General features: G+C 38.4%; 1 protein-coding gene across 3 annotated transcripts; it reads right to left on the bottom strand.

The window, feature by feature from the left end:
• Positions 1-812: 812 nt before the first annotated feature.
• Positions 813-13,717, bottom strand: LOC143863739 (IQ domain-containing protein IQM3-like). 3 transcript variants are annotated; one of them, XM_077374499.1, is made up of 10 exons: positions 12,058-13,717; positions 10,744-10,822; positions 10,581-10,646; positions 10,363-10,451; positions 9,630-9,726; positions 8,829-8,975; positions 8,621-8,713; positions 3,039-3,140; positions 1,326-2,746; positions 813-1,191 (listed from the first exon to the last, which is right to left on the bottom strand). In XM_077374499.1, the coding sequence occupies exons 1-9, from the start codon at positions 12,231-12,233 to the stop codon at positions 2,204-2,206; spliced, it is 1,392 nt and encodes a 463-aa protein (XP_077230614.1). In that variant the 5' UTR covers positions 12,234-13,717; the 3' UTR covers positions 813-1,191; positions 1,326-2,203. The 3 variants fall into 3 exon arrangements, with proteins under 3 accessions (XP_077230614.1, XP_077230612.1, XP_077230613.1); XM_077374497.1 differs by having other exon boundaries at positions 10,744-10,858; XM_077374498.1 differs by having other exon boundaries at positions 9,630-9,717; positions 10,744-10,858; positions 12,058-13,716.
• Positions 13,718-16,254: the final 2,537 nt, after the last annotated feature.

The following is a 16,254-nucleotide window of genomic DNA, read 5'->3' on the forward strand; positions in this document are numbered from 1 at the left end:
GTTGAGAATTCTGTTCACAACAGAGGTGCGAACAACCGTTGGATTGGAATTCTCAACAGAGATGGTATCAACAGAAGTTGGGTTCGGATTATCAGAAGCCATATGATCAGATTTGAAAAATACGATTCTTAAGATTGTTGGACAAATTATATGTTGTCCAGTAGGGTCTGATATATGGCTTGATTGAATCCAGAAATTAGAAATGTAAATAAATCAGTACTTAGCTTTTGTAGAAAACGTTTCTGTAAAACAGATCGAAGGCTGAGTCGTGCCACTGGTCACTCTCCTTAAGAATCGTATCCGCCCCCTACCGGTGCAAACCGGGATCCGCGAACCGATGCTCCAAGATAAAACAGCCAAAGTTGGCTCCAGTCCACGTGCACTCGCTGACTGGTCCACCCAGAATCACCGTAGAACTGTGCTCAGATCAGAACGGAGGAAAGGAAGAAGACAAGCAGAAACTTTGATATTTTTTTCTGTAAAAAACTATATCCTCCAATGGTGCTGTTCTCTTCTTTTTATAGATGAGAATATGACTGTTGGAGGATAATTAATCACCATTAAAAGACCAAAACGTTTCTCTTTTAATCACCATTAAAAGACAAAAAACGTTTCTCTCTTAATCACCATTAAAAGACAAAAAACGTTTCTCTTTTAATCACCATTAAAAGAAAAAAACGTTTCTCTCTTAATTACCATTAAAAGACAAAAATGTTTCTCTTTTAAACACCATTAAAAGACAAAAACGTTTCTCTCTTAATTACCATTAAAAGACATAAACGTTTCTCTCTTAATTACCATTAAAAGACAAAAACGGTTTTGGTTTTGAAAACACACCACAAGCACACTCACCAAGGTCTTGGGTTCAAGTCCCCACATATGCAAAAGTCTTTTGCTTTAAAACAAGAGAGGGAAACATAATTTGAATCTTCCCTCCAAATTTTTTTAAACAAAAAGAAAAAGCATCTTTGATTTTTCAAATCTTTTTATTATTTTGTTTAAAAATTCTAACATTATCATCATATGTAACACACAATGTGCCTCCTCCATTTTTTTCTCCTTAGGCAGTTGGACCTCATTCTGTGCATGTAGCTCAATAGGGTCACTCAATGTCTGAACATCCAGCAACTCTGGGATGGTTGATGCCCGATGTTGCATCAGTACGGGTATCGAATGTTCGATTCAGCAAACCTATAAAGAAAGATTAGTGGATTTACCAAAATATTTTTAATTTTATTGAAGTAAATATAATATTATAAAACTCAAAACATGCGGTAATTGTAAAGTTCGGTAAAAGTATCCTAGAAAAGACAATTAAAAGATACCTAAAAGCATCACCGCGGATCCTCAAGTATTGGAATCTGAGATGTGTTGGACATGGGTACTTCACCCATTCAAAAGAATCCATGTAACAAAGTTGACATCTCTTTCAGACAATCTTTCTCATGTTGCAATGACACCGCTCCACTTTTTATTCCATCATCTTCAGCAGATTTACAAAATTTTGGCTCACCAAGTTCAAGAGATCCAACAATAATAGACTTTTTCCTGATTTGTCTATATGCTGCTCCAGCATAAGAATGTGAATAGAATCTGGAATAGCATCTATTCTCTGCTCCTTATGCACAGGCCCGTTAACAATCCTGGACAATCTTCCTTTGTTGGAGATCTCTTTCACATGTCTCACTTGGAAGTTATCACTACATAGATCACACCTATGCAATTGGCTTCATGAATTTTCTACTACTCGGGTCACCACTGCCTTTTCAGAATCCTAACTGTTCTTAAACACTTCAGACAGTTTTGGAAACTAAGAGACATCTGCAGTAGAAGCTCACTGTTACATGATTCTACTTCCATTTCATTCCGACAATTTAAACATTGATTCGATCAGCGAAGTACAGAATTGCAGGTTCAGATGGTTAGACATTTGACTGTCTGTTATTCTGCCTTGTGCTCTAGGATGGTGAGGGGATGAACAGAACACTTTGGAATTGAAATTCCTTGGATTGCATTTAAATAAGCACTTTCCAATAACTTTAAGATATTGAGAATGAACAAGGAACATTCTCTCGATTTTCAGTGAGATTTTCCAAACTAGGAAGAAAAACAGTACAAGGAATTTACATAGAGGTGATTAGGAGAAAACATCCACGAGGCAGTAGCTGAATGCTGAGAGTCAGATGGGACCATGGTAATTCATCTAGACATCCAAGATCACATCAGCACTATGGATATTGGGCATGCAACTGAATGTGGGTGACATGGAACTTAGGGGAATCATACACGTGGAGGGCTGCCTGGACACTGAGGAAGTGGGAGGGGCCATTGGTGAGAGGTTCACAATCTCCAGAGCTTTTAGCCTTAGTTCCAAAGGATAGTCTTTGACACATCCAATTCTTGGACCAGCTCCTGTTGACCATTTTGAGGGCAATTGATGCCCCAACTGGTATGAATTCAATGCCGTCAACGAATTGATCCTCTGCAATAATGCTGACGGAGGCACCACGGCTATTATTGGGCTTTGAAGACCACAAGATAAAGTACTTTTGTAGCAAACTCTAATTTCATCAACTAGTGTTGCTTCAATTTGGGTAGCTTTAGATTGTTCTGATGTTACGAATTTTGCAACTTCGTCAGAGATCTCATGTCGCGTAGTTTCCGGATCTGTTGGGAATTCGGTCTTCTTTTCCTCTGGAATTGTTTTGCCATCCTCATAATAGTCTTCATTAGATGATGCACAAATCTATATCAATTCAAGAATTATAGACACATCATCAAAATCAATTGTTGTTATTAGAGCTAAGAGCGCACAAGTTAGGCCCTGTTCATTTAAGATTATTCCAACCGATTGTGAGTCCAAAACCAATTATTGGACTCAAATTTACATTTAATATTCAGTCCAATAATTGGTTTTGGACTCACAATCGGTTGGCATAATCTCAAACGAACAGGGCCTTAATGTGGTACGAGTATGGATCATAGGATGCAAGAAAAAACCAGAATAAACTTTTAAAAGATCAAAAAGAGCTACATACCTGAACTTTATCAAGGTTGACTCCATTCTCTTCAAGGAAGGTAGAGAAAACCTTGAGATTCTCATCGGTTGGACGGTAATGTCCGCTGTAAGCCCAGATACACTGCCACAAAAGAAGAGTCGGAGGATAAGCTATAGGAATTGAAGATTCAAGACAGTTTCACGGATGGTAATATCCACTAGAAACCCATATAAAATGCAACCAAAGGAAGTATTTTGGAATCAATTTTAGTTTATCTTTGTAATCTGGACAATTAGAAATTGTAGAAATTGTAAGTACACTGAGAATAACATTCGGTTACTAAATACGAAATTGTAAGAATTCGCGCGTCTTTATGTAGATGAAGGTATTTTGTATTTTTGTGTCCAAGAGACTTTGTACACTTAATGCCTGCCTCGAAATGCCACAAATAAACCAATTCTTAAAACTAGTTACCATTAAGGTCTCTTTGACACGTCACAGCTGTGGTGCATCGGCATGATCTCCCATGGCACTGAGACCTCCTATAGGCATTACACCAATGCTTAAAACTAGTTACCATTAAGGTCTCTTTGACACGTCCCAGCTGTGGTGCATCGGCATGATCTCCCATGGCACTGAGACCTCCTATAGGCATTACCAGGCTCGCCTAATATAATTGACCTTTATTAAACAATTCATGATAGCCAATTGCTAGCATAAAGTATCCACTTAAACTCATCTCTATCCAACTGCCCACCAAACAGAAATACCAAGTACAGATACCCAATCAGTTTTCCAGAAGGCATGGTTCAATATGTCATCAAACACATCCTGATGAGAACAAAAGTTCAGCTAGTTTTAAGTGCAACATCACTACCATCAAGAAGCGGTACCGCCAACAGTGTTCTATGTTATATTGTAATGGAACCCATTTGAAGAGGAGGTGAGAGGTGATCTTTGAGCTGGATATGGATAAAGCCCCATGCCCAGATGGTTTCACTTTTGCGTCCCTTTAGGAAATTTGGGACCTTGTGAAATCTGACATAAATAGGATGCTTGCAGAGTTTTCTGAAAGTGGAAACATCTGCAAACATTGTAGTGTCACATTCATCACTCTCATTCTGAAGAAGGATGAGACGATGAAGATAAAATAATATTTTAGTCCCATAGTGGGAGTTTGTATAAGATTCTTGCAAAGCTCATAGCAAGAAGATTGAAAGGGGGTTATTACATGGTATCAGAGCGGTCGATCCAAGCGACCTGCCGATCACAACATCCGTGAGTGCGTCCTCCGACGGACCGCCTATCTAGCCGTCCGTCGGGCATTGCACCCATAATCAACACTTCTACTAGTTGCGCCAATCCTACCTCTTCTTCCTTAGCTTTTCTTTCCCTATTCTTAGGTTGCAGTATCTGCCCTAGGTTTTCGTTCCTTTTGTTTTCCTTGATATGCCATTCTCCATCTCCATAATTGCACACCTTCTTTTGGTATTTCAAAATCCAGTCTTTTGATTCATGCACCCATCAATTTCATTTTCTATATTTCCCCTAGTATTTTTAATGCACTCATTTTTTTTTCAAGACCCCATATTTGATATATGCATTGTTTTTCACGCATTGTCCCGATATTTGTCATCTGAGCCGCTTGTTATTGTTTTTTTCCCTTCCCCATCCCTTTTTCTTTGTCCTATTTCAGTTGAGGTACTTCTTCGAGGTACGTGCCTAAAATTGATTACTCTACTTAGTTGAGGGGCCTCCATTCTTTGAGGTTCGTGCCTGAGAGAGTCAAGTTCCATGAGGATCGGTACTTACTGACCCAGGATTTTTCGCCTATCGTGGCCCATTCTTGCCTATCATGGCTCATTCTTGCTCATTCTGGCATTTGTCTATCTTGTCCAATTTAGTGATCCATTTCTACTCGCCCATCAAGGCTTGAGTATCATCTAGCTCCTTTGAGGCTATGATCTATTAGCTTTTAAGCCCTCTTCGCGACACATCAACAAGCGACGTCTTCTTCGGCATTCAATATCGGTTATCATCGGCAACAACATCAAGGGATAGTCATCATCAATCTTCAGCAATGCTCTTCAAATCAAAAGATTCTATTTTCTTATGGGGAGAAAATTTTATTTTCTTATTGGGGAATTTCATTGTAATCAAACGTATGTTGATTTTTCAATCCACATACGTTTGAGGGGGCATGTTAGAATATGTGAGATCTCACAATCAGATTATGTTGAATTCACACCGTTGGATGACCATGGTGCTAGATTAGGCAATTGGGTTGAGTGGGGTAACCTGGCTAGATTATGTAGATACCTTAGCAATTAGGCTAATCTTAGTAGGTAGGATTTCTAGAATTATTTCTTGCCTTGGTTATGTTTATTTCTTTCTATGTTTATCTTGTATGTGCTCTATATAAGCACACCTTGAGATCCATTGTAATATATTCAGAAATTAGTAAAATATCATAATTCTTCAATTACAAGGTGGATATTGAGAATGTTGGGTATATAATATAACCCATGTATGTTCTAATATAAGCCCAATAAGATAATGGACCGGTGTAGTGGGCCTACATTGGCTAGAGTCCATTAACCAGTCAATAACCCTAGTGTATCTCTCTATATAGGGGCTGGAGGCAGCAGACTAGGTATTCCAAACTAGATACCCAAGGTGTACTGCTTCAAGCAACCTTGCTTGACTCTAACAGAGAAAGCATATGATTTGGTGGAATAGGAATTTGTCAACTATCTTATGGAGAGGACGGGTTTTGGTGGTCGTTGGAGAATATGGATTTATCTCTTTTGCCTACTTCTCCATATTAGTCAATGGGAAAGCAGTCGGTTTCTTTTAGTGCTCTATTAGAGGCAAGGTGATCCACTTTCCCTTTTTCTATCTGCTTTAGTTGGTGAAGCCCTAAGTAGGTTGATTTATATGGCCGAGGAGTTACTGTTGGTTGAGGGATTCTCTACTGGGAAGAGTGGGGTATTAGTTTCCCATTTAAATTTTGCGGATGACACGGTTCTCATTTGTGAGGACTCTGTGAAGCAAGTGTGAAACCTCAGTTCAACGTTTCAAGTTTTGGTTTCAGTATGTGTTTCGGCCATGATAGAAATGGAAACATTTCGGTTTCGAAAGAAATTTTTGGTGGAAATCCTGTAAAATATAGAAACATATGGAAATATAAGCAAACGATGGACATTTAAGATGAAACTCCAAGAAGTGCCAGAATAAGTACACATACACACTCAAAATGCATCAAATAAGGGAAAAAAACCCACCTATAATGGTTTAACAATATCGAATACCTAGCGATATGCGTTGTCGCCCATATCTAATAATTTAGTACATATCACATTTCACATTTCATAAATATTTATACATAATACATACACTGGATTTCACGTGCAACTCAACTCAACTCAACTAAGCCTTGTCCCAAACTAGTTGGGGTCGGCTAAAGAATCCTTTGGAAAATTTTCATGAAGGACCGGATTTCACATGTAATTCATATAAATAATTTGTAACCCATACAGGTATAGTATACCACTTATAAACTAAGGTTTTGGTTTCGCTATGCGTTTCATTTTCAGTATGTGTTACGGTGGGGATGGAAATTGAAATATTTCATTCGTTTCATGTCGGTTGTGGTGGAAATTTAAAACTATGCTTCACATGTGTTTTACAGTAGTTTGAGAACTTTGAGGAAATGCCCATGGCCAAGATAAAGGGAAATGATATCAGCGCTGCAATGTTTTGATATTTCCGCTCAAGTTTCTTGTCTTTTAGTATTTAAAGGGCTTGTGAGAGCTTTTCGGGAACTTTAAGTCTGTAATAACCTTTCGGCAGCCCGCCCTTTAAATACTAAAAAACAAGAAACTTGAGCGGAAATATCAAAACATTGCAGCACTGATATCATTTCCCATTTATGATGGGAAAAGTTTTATGGTGGGTGTCTATATGAAGAGGAATAGAGTGACCAAGTTAGTGAAAGCCTTCGGATGTAGAATGAAGAGACTCCTCTTTCCCGACCTTGGCTTACCTCTTGGCTTTGGTATTCCTTCCAAGATGCAGTGGGCCCAGCATTAGAGCATATTGATAAAAAGATAGACAAATCAGAAGAAATGCTGCCTAAGAGGATCGAAAAATTCCAACGAGTCATGTGGTGGGGAGGAAGGAAGAGATTATAATGCTAGGTAAAATGGGAAATCACTTGCAAAACTAGGACGAAAATGGGTCATGTGGACAAGGAATTCTGTATTTCTTCGAAAGTGGCTCTAGAGATTGTGACAGGATAGGGATGCTCTATAGAGAAGAATTATCATGGGCAAATATGTGAAGGAGTCTGAAGTTCGGAAGCAAGAGAGGTATGTATGGTTAAAGCTCATGTGCAACGTGATCAGTTTGTAGTGCCGAAGAGATTTTTTTTACACTTTATTAGGTATTAGATTGGAAAGGGGAGAGAGGGTTAAATTTTGGAGGGCTTGTGGATTGATGTGTTAGACTTTATTTAATTTGAAATTTAATGCGGAACTTAACTCCGACCAAGGCGATTAGATTCAAAGATCACGAACCCCTCTAGCTTTAATGAATCACAAACACGCTGACAATGGATGAGTGTTCTTCTAATTTTAATAAGACCTTAAGGCTCGATCGATGGAATCGCAGGCACAGTTTTCCTCTCAGATCAGGGACCTTCTTTATGATGGAACTTTAGCTATAACGTATGAGTGTTGTTCCCATCAAATGCAACCCATATTTATAGATTTTGGAACACACGAATTTGTGTCCTTCCACACCTCTACCACTCACGTGTTTTAGAGTTTCAAAACACTTGGGATTTATCCCTAAGACTCCCTTTGTAGATACAACACAGAGTGAAATAGGAAAACCGACATTTTCTTTAAAGTGGGTCCCACCAATGTGGGCCACACACTAAAATGCCAAAATGATGGTGATCCTCGCATGTTAGTGAGTGAGATGGGCACCGCTTTTATGGACTACTACGAGAGATTCGGGGGTCGAGAAGTATGGTTTTGGTCCTGCTGATTCAATTTCAAAGATGAGGAAATTAGTCGGTTATTTATCTCTGTAGTTGTGTTGTTCAGATATAAGAAATTTGATAAGTAGTTTTGTTGGTTATGTGGTCACATTTTATTCATGAAATTGGTTAGTAGTTTTGTTGGTTAAGTGGTCACATGTTATTCATGAAATTGGTTGGATTGTTATTATTCTCGCCACTGATCCCAAAGGTGCCTTCTCCATTCTATCTGTCTTCCTTTACTTGGTGAAGGGAGACTGGTACCTTTTGATTGGTGAAGCATTGGAAAGAGGCTGTCCCTCCTACAGTCCAATGTTTATGATGGACAGTGACCCACCAGAAGATCAACACCCTTAATATCTTAAAAAGAAAAACTGGCAATTGGCGAGCAGATGTTTGTTGTATTTGTGGGAGGAAGAGGCCTATAACTCCATTTCATTGTATGTGGGCCAACCTCTGCCCCATGTGTAGTTTATTTTTCTGAATAAAGCATTCCTTTGGCATGTCAAAAAAATCATTGCAATTAAAAAAAAAAAAACTATTAGCTTTTCTTTTGAATATCGACCTCACACATTACCTTAATAACCCCATTCTCTGCAATGAATTGTCCAGCTGCTAATGTAGCACCTCCCGCAAGGAAGCTGGAATGATGAAATGTCCCTTTCTTTTTCTGAAAGCAGAACAATAAAAAAGACAATTTAGCTCTTAAATGGTGTGCCGCATATCCAAATTTCAACATAGTGAAAACTATAAAACTAGAAGTGATTTTGTTTGTTAACTATTACCTGACCAGCATAAAGCTTTTTAGAGGTGCACATAACAAAAATCCATTTGTCCTTTTCAGATCCAGTATTTGTATCGAGAAACTCTCCAGTTTGTTTGTGCACAATTTTCCCCTTGATTAGAATGTACTCATAAAACTCTCTCTCGTGCTGAAAACAGTGAACACTGAACATTGACTGAACAAGATGCCAAACATATTACTATTCACAAGCACTGAAACTAGCAATTCCACTATGGTCATGAATTGGAACAGCAGCATTGTCAAGCCTGGTCTGCCATTTACCATTGCTGCGATCCAAAAAGGCGGAGCAATTATAAAAGATATTTGACTAGAAAGATGAATTAAGAGTAAATATTCCTCTAATTTTTCTTTCCTTTGACCAGTTGATTGTTTGTCATGAGCTTAGAAAACACATTCCTATGAAATAAGATAAAACATACTCAAATCCAACTGCCAATTTCTGGAAATTGAATTTGAGTCAATGTTGTTACATTTTGAGCAATGTTCTGAAAAGCGAATTGTATTGTAAAATCATACAACAGCTAGACTGAAACATAAAATCACACGTTGTTCCTTATAAGACAAAAACATATGTCTAAGTCGGTTATGTTTGGAATTCCAGATCTAGTTCTAATCGGTTTATTACGTTCTGGTTTATTACATTCCAGAGGGTTTCTATATAGTAGACATAGACCATTCAGACCAATTATGCAAGATAAAGAGATTAGACATGCTGTTTTGACCTACATGAGTCAATGTGTTTGGAGATTAAAATTGATATCCAAAACAAGAAGTAACTTACAGGACCCATGTATTTAACGCACTGTTGTCGAAGCAATGATCTAGAGCATTCCTTGAGATCAACATCTCTGCCATCTCCAATGTCCAGCCTGCAGATACTGGGATAAATAAGCCTTTTAAAGATGGAACGTGCTAAATGAAACAATGCAATTAAAATTGATATCCAAAACAGAAGAGCCTTGGAAAGAGGGCTGGAGTGACTCTCCAATGCCTAAGTCAGATGTGGCAATAATACGAGCTGATGTGAGCTCTGAGAGAAATAAAAAATGGGTGATTATGAGATACGGACCTCCAGGTCTATCCCCCTTTTATAGACTAGAGTCCAAGACATTAAAGGAATCTTGTCTTTCATGGAATCTTGCCTAATTGGGAGAGTTTCCTGGATTGGTTTCCAAGTTTATCCCGCTAAGATGGTTCGGGGTTTCTAGGGTTTCTAGATAGTGAAATTACCCTTGTGCCCTTATCACCTTTGAGCCTCCAAGTGCCACGTGCCAGTTCTCCATTGGGTGTCGAATTTTTCCCTTAACAAGAGTAGTTTTGAATATTGAATAAAGTTCGAGTTTGCAGTCTGTACCCTATGCTAAAAAGGAGAGTTATGATGTTTAATCATGCTGAGTTTAAAGTGGCCATAGTACCTCTAGTGTTTACAATAAGTATGTCGATGAATGATGAAACTCCTTTTTGTGTGCAAGACAAGACAGTTTGGTGAAAAGCAGAGAACCTACTTTACTCACCAGTAGAAGAAGGGCTGGCGGGCATTGCATTTGCACCATTCGTCATCGTAGAAAAGTAAGTTGTGTCCATACCGATGTCTTGGATCAATCTATGGTAAGAATAATGAAAGAAAAAAATTAGTCAAGCCTTTACAACTGAATCAAATCCAAATCTTCTTACAAATTAAATTCAAGAAATGATCATAGAGAATCAAAATCTCATATATTTTTGGACTTACAGCTTCAATCCAATGTTGAAAAGCCAACATCTTTGCTCTCAGATCTTTGGACAATCCCTTTCCAACCTGTTGAAAGCAAATTACGTGAAAGAATAAGATCTACAGATTTCTAAACTATCTTAAATTACATTGAATTCATCATAAGCAGATTGAAACAACATGCCTTTGAAGCATTCAAAGAAACTCGACTCCACCGCGAAGCTGCTGTTTCCGGTTTCAAGTAATCGAAGAAAGAAATCGTGCTATGATTCAGACGAGCGAAATCAATTGCTTGCCACCTTCAAAAAAGTATCAAGAACACACAAAAAACATGAAGAATCTTAAAATAACAAACAAAAAGAGAATCTCATGCCCCCGACCCAGGAGCACAAGCTGGGGATGTGGGAGCAACCGCATGCCCACAGGGCTCTGTCCCATAAGCATCCAAAAAGTTTTCAATAAATTCATAAATCTCAAACTATTCCTCAAATAAGGTGTGAATATCCGAAATAGGGAAGTTACAATCATCAGATTAAGTTTTCAACTATCAAAGAATAAACTAAGGCCACGTTTGGATACCTCATGTTTTTGTATTTGGATTTGGATTTAAGTTTTGGATACAAAATACATCAATCATCCTCATGCCCATGTTGTAAGAGAGGGAGGGAGCGAGGGTGAAGGTAATTGCCGCACATATGGATTTCCAAATAATGTCTCGCAGAAAAGATTTGAAGATCAGATTTTTTTTCCACTGTTGTAGCTGATTTTGCAAATCGAAGGATCCGACCCAGTTCCAAATCTCAACTGCAAATGTGAGAAATCCAAATCTAAATCTTGTGGGTATCCAAAGTCCAAACGGCCCCTATGTAGTTTCTTCCGTAGTTTTAAAACTCTCCTCCGTCATCACGGACTCCTCTGAGTCTACTCCCTTTTCCCTTGTCCGTGTTCCATAGCTTGCCCTACTCCTTTGAGTCTCCCGAATTATTACCGCGTCAACCGAGTATTACTCGCCCTTGTCGTGCCGAGTCAACTAGGATTTTCTTCGACCCTGTTTTGACCCGCATCCATGTTTTGAAACAAGTTCTCTCTTCTAAAGATTTCATCTAATGCAAGTCCAATGCTTGTCTCCTCCCTATTGACTTCTTATTCCACTACTCTCTGAGTCTATGCCGCGCATACTCAACTCAACTCAACTGAGCCTTTGTCCCAAACTAGTTGGGGTCGGCTAATGAACCCTTTAGAAAATTTACATGAAGAAGGTGAAAGAAAGGATCTACCCAGCTCAAATTGACTAAATCTAATCCTGACACTAGTTGCGAACTCTATGCCGGCGCATCCAGGAAGAAAAGATAAATTTAGCATTGAAATTTGAAAACATAATCCTAATATACATAACTGTGTATTTAGTATTTACCAAATCTAATAAAACTTCCTCTCATCTATCTCACACTCTTAACAGAAGTAAAACAAGCAAGGTGGGGAAAATTGAGACATATACCAAAGCTCTTCCGCGACAACAGCGGAGTCTGCTAACTTGCGCCGGGTGCGGTAACTTTTGTAAACCTTCTGCAACTTCACTGCAGCTGTTGATTCATAGTCGGCGCATTTCGGAGCTTGGACGACCGTTGGATTACGTTCAACATCGAGCATTAGAGTCTGTTGCTGGACTTCCATTAAAGAAGTTGAGAGTAAAGTATTTGGTTTTAGAGTTGCAGAAACTGAATGGAAAATGGGCTTCTTCTTTTTATCTATTTTATTTTGATAACTGATATTCGCACTACCATATTTTAATAATTACACTAACTCGGATTGTCTTTTATGATTTAAACATCCGTCAATGGTCCTAAAAGCTCTCACAAGCCGATTGAAACTGAAAAGACAATTTGAGTTAGTGCAATTATCATTAATAAATGGTTGTGCCATTATCATTAGCCTTAATTTTTAATATATATTTTTTTTGTGGGCAGGGGAAGAACCGGGCAGAGAAGCTAAGAGACATGAGAGAACGAGAAGGACGGTTGGGCAGTTGGTCGGTTCACTGGGTTAGCGTGCTGTTGAAATGACCTTGAACTTCGTGTTAATTACGGGAGAAGGACACTTGTAGTTTTTTATTATTTTTTATGTTATTACAGGTATTAGGAACACTAGTCGTTTTTTATTATTATTTCTACGTTATTAGCGGCAGTTGCTCTGACTTTAGACCGCCCCACTTAACGTAGACTAAAAAATTGGAGTATTTTAATTTTGGGAAAAACACTTTCAAAACGGGGCTTCCTTTTTTAAAATAAAAACCATGCACTTAAATGACCAAACTACCCTTTCTAAAGGCTTAATTTTTTTTTCTCCAATGCCACCGCCATTATACCTAACACGGGGCACTCAACGAAACATACTAGTGTAAAATCCAACATCAGAAAGAGAGAAAATATTTATGCGCAGTATATGTGGATTCTCCCTTTCCTTGAATAGACATATTTTCAACATCTCCAAGGGGGAGGCCCTACGGAGTGGGTCGGGCACGGTTGTGATGCTGGAAAACAAAACTGGGGATGATAAAAAGATTTAGAACCAGGCAATATTTACATAGTGGGGTCGGGGCGTGATAGGTAGTCTGCCAATGACTGGAGAACTGATTGGCCAAATAACCCCAGCTTGCCTATTAAAAAAACTGACCCAAAAATCTAACGTAGACTTTGAATCATTTTTCCAGTGCTACCAGACTACCTATCCCTGAGCCAAATTTCCTCCGTCCTTGTATTTCTCAGCGGAGATATTCCCTCTAGCGTTGGTCGCATCCGGCCACCTAGAGATTACTTGGCATTGCCATGAAAATTTACTCCCCACTATATCCTAAAGCAGCTCCCTAGTCAGGGAGAGGGAAGCACATACTACAAAAGCACCTCTAGGCAGGGATGAAAAGCAAGTGAATAATATTTCTTTAATTTTCAGAGTAATTTATGAAGAAATTGTTTTATATTTCTAAAAACTCAGCTGGCTGGCAATGTATATTGTTTGCATTGAAGAGTGGGATCGTACGATAAAAAGACCAAAATCCTCTCTTCTTCCCTAATTTTTCTTTATTTTATTTCCACCACCGCTGATAAACATTGCTGCAACTCACAAGAGGCAGAGGAGGAAGAAGAAGAAGAAGGAGATGTAGATGGAGAAAAGGAGAAAAAAGAAGAATATGACGCTAGAAAAATGGAAAGCATTGGAAAATGAAAAAGAAGAGGAAGAAGAAGGGAAAAATAAGAAACAACGTCGGAAAAAAGAGAAGGTGCTAGAAAAATGGAAAAAATGGAAAAAAAAAAGAAAAAGAGAAGAAGAATCAACGCCGGAAAAAATGGAAGATGCTACAAAAAATTAAAAAAAATTGATGAAGAAGGAAAAGTTGGCATCAAGTGGGAAAAGTTAGGAGTCGAGTCGAGGGGTCAAGTAGGAAAAGTTGGAGTCCATTAAGAAAAGATGGGGTCAAGTCGAAAAAAGTTGAGGTTGATCCAACTTTTCTAAACTTGACCCGAACTTTTTTTTTGGACTTAAAATTTTCCTTAACTCGACCCCAACTTTTCCATCTTGAACTTAACTTTTCATAAAACTTCTCCTAGCTTGACCTTAGCTCTTTCTTCTTAGTCTTCTTTCTTTTATTTTCATTTTTCAGGCCATCTTCCATTTGTTTACCGTCGATTTTTTACTTTTCCTTCTTCATCTTCCGTTTCATATTTTCGGCGCTTTCCATTTGTTCGAGTTGATTCTTCATTTTCCTTCTGCTTTCCTCCTTTGCTTCAAAAGGAGGAGAGCATTTTGGTCTTTTTACCAACAGATATTTAAGAACTTTGCCTAATTTTCAAGCGCATTCTTAATAATCGCGCTCGTCGTAACTGTCTCGGTGGATTTCAGCTCTATGATTTTTGGCTTATTCGTAATATAAATAGTCAGAGCACGTGTAATGACTTGTTGGAAAAAGATGACCCCACCCAACAACACCAAATTGGTAACAGTACCTAACAGAGGTCAGATAATGTCATTTCACTATGGGCCCACTGAAAAGCACTGACTAAGTGACTAGTGACTTGTGTTAGGAGGGATACTTTAGAGTTTAGATAGTAATGTTTTGATATTTTTCCTTAAGTATAGGACAAATTTTCTGGATGTCAAGCCTCATTGTACAACGTCATGCAAGTAGACCCCACTATAACAATAGTAAAATACTGGCTCTATTATTTGGGATAAAGCTTGGATCCAAAAGTAAAGTTTATGGACGGCTCAGATCATTTTGCTATAGTGGGCATGCCAGTTTGCATTCCAATTAACTCATACTCCTTTGAAATGTTGTGGGTACCATCAGCTCCAACAATGGAGGATGGACCCACTCAAACAAAACCACCATGATTTGGATTGTCCTTTCAACACTATCTTTAGGATAGGCCTCATTTTTTAAGTAGGGGCCCGGGTGCGTAACACCTTCCATTCCCGCAACCAGATTGTGCACTCACTTGTGGGAAAGTAGAACAGTGTTGTACATTAGTCTATAAGGGTCCTAGGTCCCTAACCTAAGTGGTGACTCTTGTTGATTTTCATGAAATCGAGTTCCAACCCGATTCTATGGAAATCTTATTGGGGTGGTTTGGATACATGAATTTTATAACCAATGATTACAACATCTTAGATTTTACAAGCTATAACACATGTAGGACACATTTGGCTACCTTGAATTTTTTTTCATGGTAAACTAGTGTCTCTAGAGGCGTGTGAGGTGGGTGAAATGGCTAAAAATCGGAAGAAAACCAGCATGTCCAAGTTGAGAAATGGCTAAAAATCACGAAATGAAAAACCTCTACTCAAATAGGATTGACTTTTTCCTGAATTTTAGCCACTTCTCACCCTCATCTCAATCATGCCCCCTCAAATCTCTCTCCTTCTCCCACCCTCTCTCACCACTCGGAGACACTAATTTATCACGAAAAAAAAAAAAACCCTGGCTCCTAGACATGGCTGTGTTGTAAAATGCAGGTTTTATGTTACAAACCTGATCCGGTTCGCAACAGATTTGATCTTCTCAGAGGAAAGATCAGCCTCTTAATCCACTTCGAGGGCTCCTTTCTGCACAAGACACGTTTTGGAACAAGTTTCTTCATTTCTCCCTTAAATCTGTTACAATTATTTATAATATAACTCCTAAGAAATAGTAACAACTCGTAGCTATCCTATGTAACAAGCCAAAGAAATTGGTAACCTACCAAATAGCAATAACTCACACCCGACAAAATAGGTAGACACGTAACATTTTAGCTGATAAAATCCAAGATTTTACAATTCTAGATTATAAAATTCATGTATCCAAACGAGCCCATTACGTTAAAAGTCTCAATCCCTACTAAGAAAATCAACATCTCTCTCTCTCCACCAATAATCGTCCTGTTCCACTTCATGTTTTCCTATTCTAAAGTGACCCACCAATGGCAACTTGAATGAAAGCAAATAAACTGCTTTACAAATCGTGATTTCACTTTCATGGAGAAAAATAATATTGTTGACACTAATAGCAAGTTAGTGCTTCTCGCTTTGATTAAATTGAATAGAAATATTTCAAGATAAGCACAGAATTTTTGGACCACTGCATGGCCTGCTTCAACATGTAAAGACCCTCCATGTGATTCAAAAAATGCCCCATTTTGAGTCCAAAGTTTGATTAGTA

Source organism: Tasmannia lanceolata, unplaced genomic scaffold (genome assembly GCF_043159265.1).
Source record: "Tasmannia lanceolata isolate RefF3 unplaced genomic scaffold, GAP_Taslan_0.1 ptg000044l, whole genome shotgun sequence".
NCBI lineage: Eukaryota > Viridiplantae > Streptophyta > Magnoliopsida > Canellales > Winteraceae > Tasmannia > Tasmannia lanceolata.

Coding starts and splice junctions, on each gene's coding strand:
- LOC143863739 (XM_077374497.1), bottom strand. CDS start 12,233: ATGGAAGTCCAGCAACAGACTCTAATGCTCGATGTTGAACGTAATCCA. Junction 9,727..10,362: donor CGCCAGCCCTTCTTCTACTG/GTGAGTAAAGTA, acceptor TATTTATCCCAG/TATCTGCAGGCTGGACATTG. Junction 8,976..9,629: donor GCGTTAAATACATGGGTCCT/GTAAGTTACTTC, acceptor CACTGTTTTCAG/CACGAGAGAGAGTTTTATGA.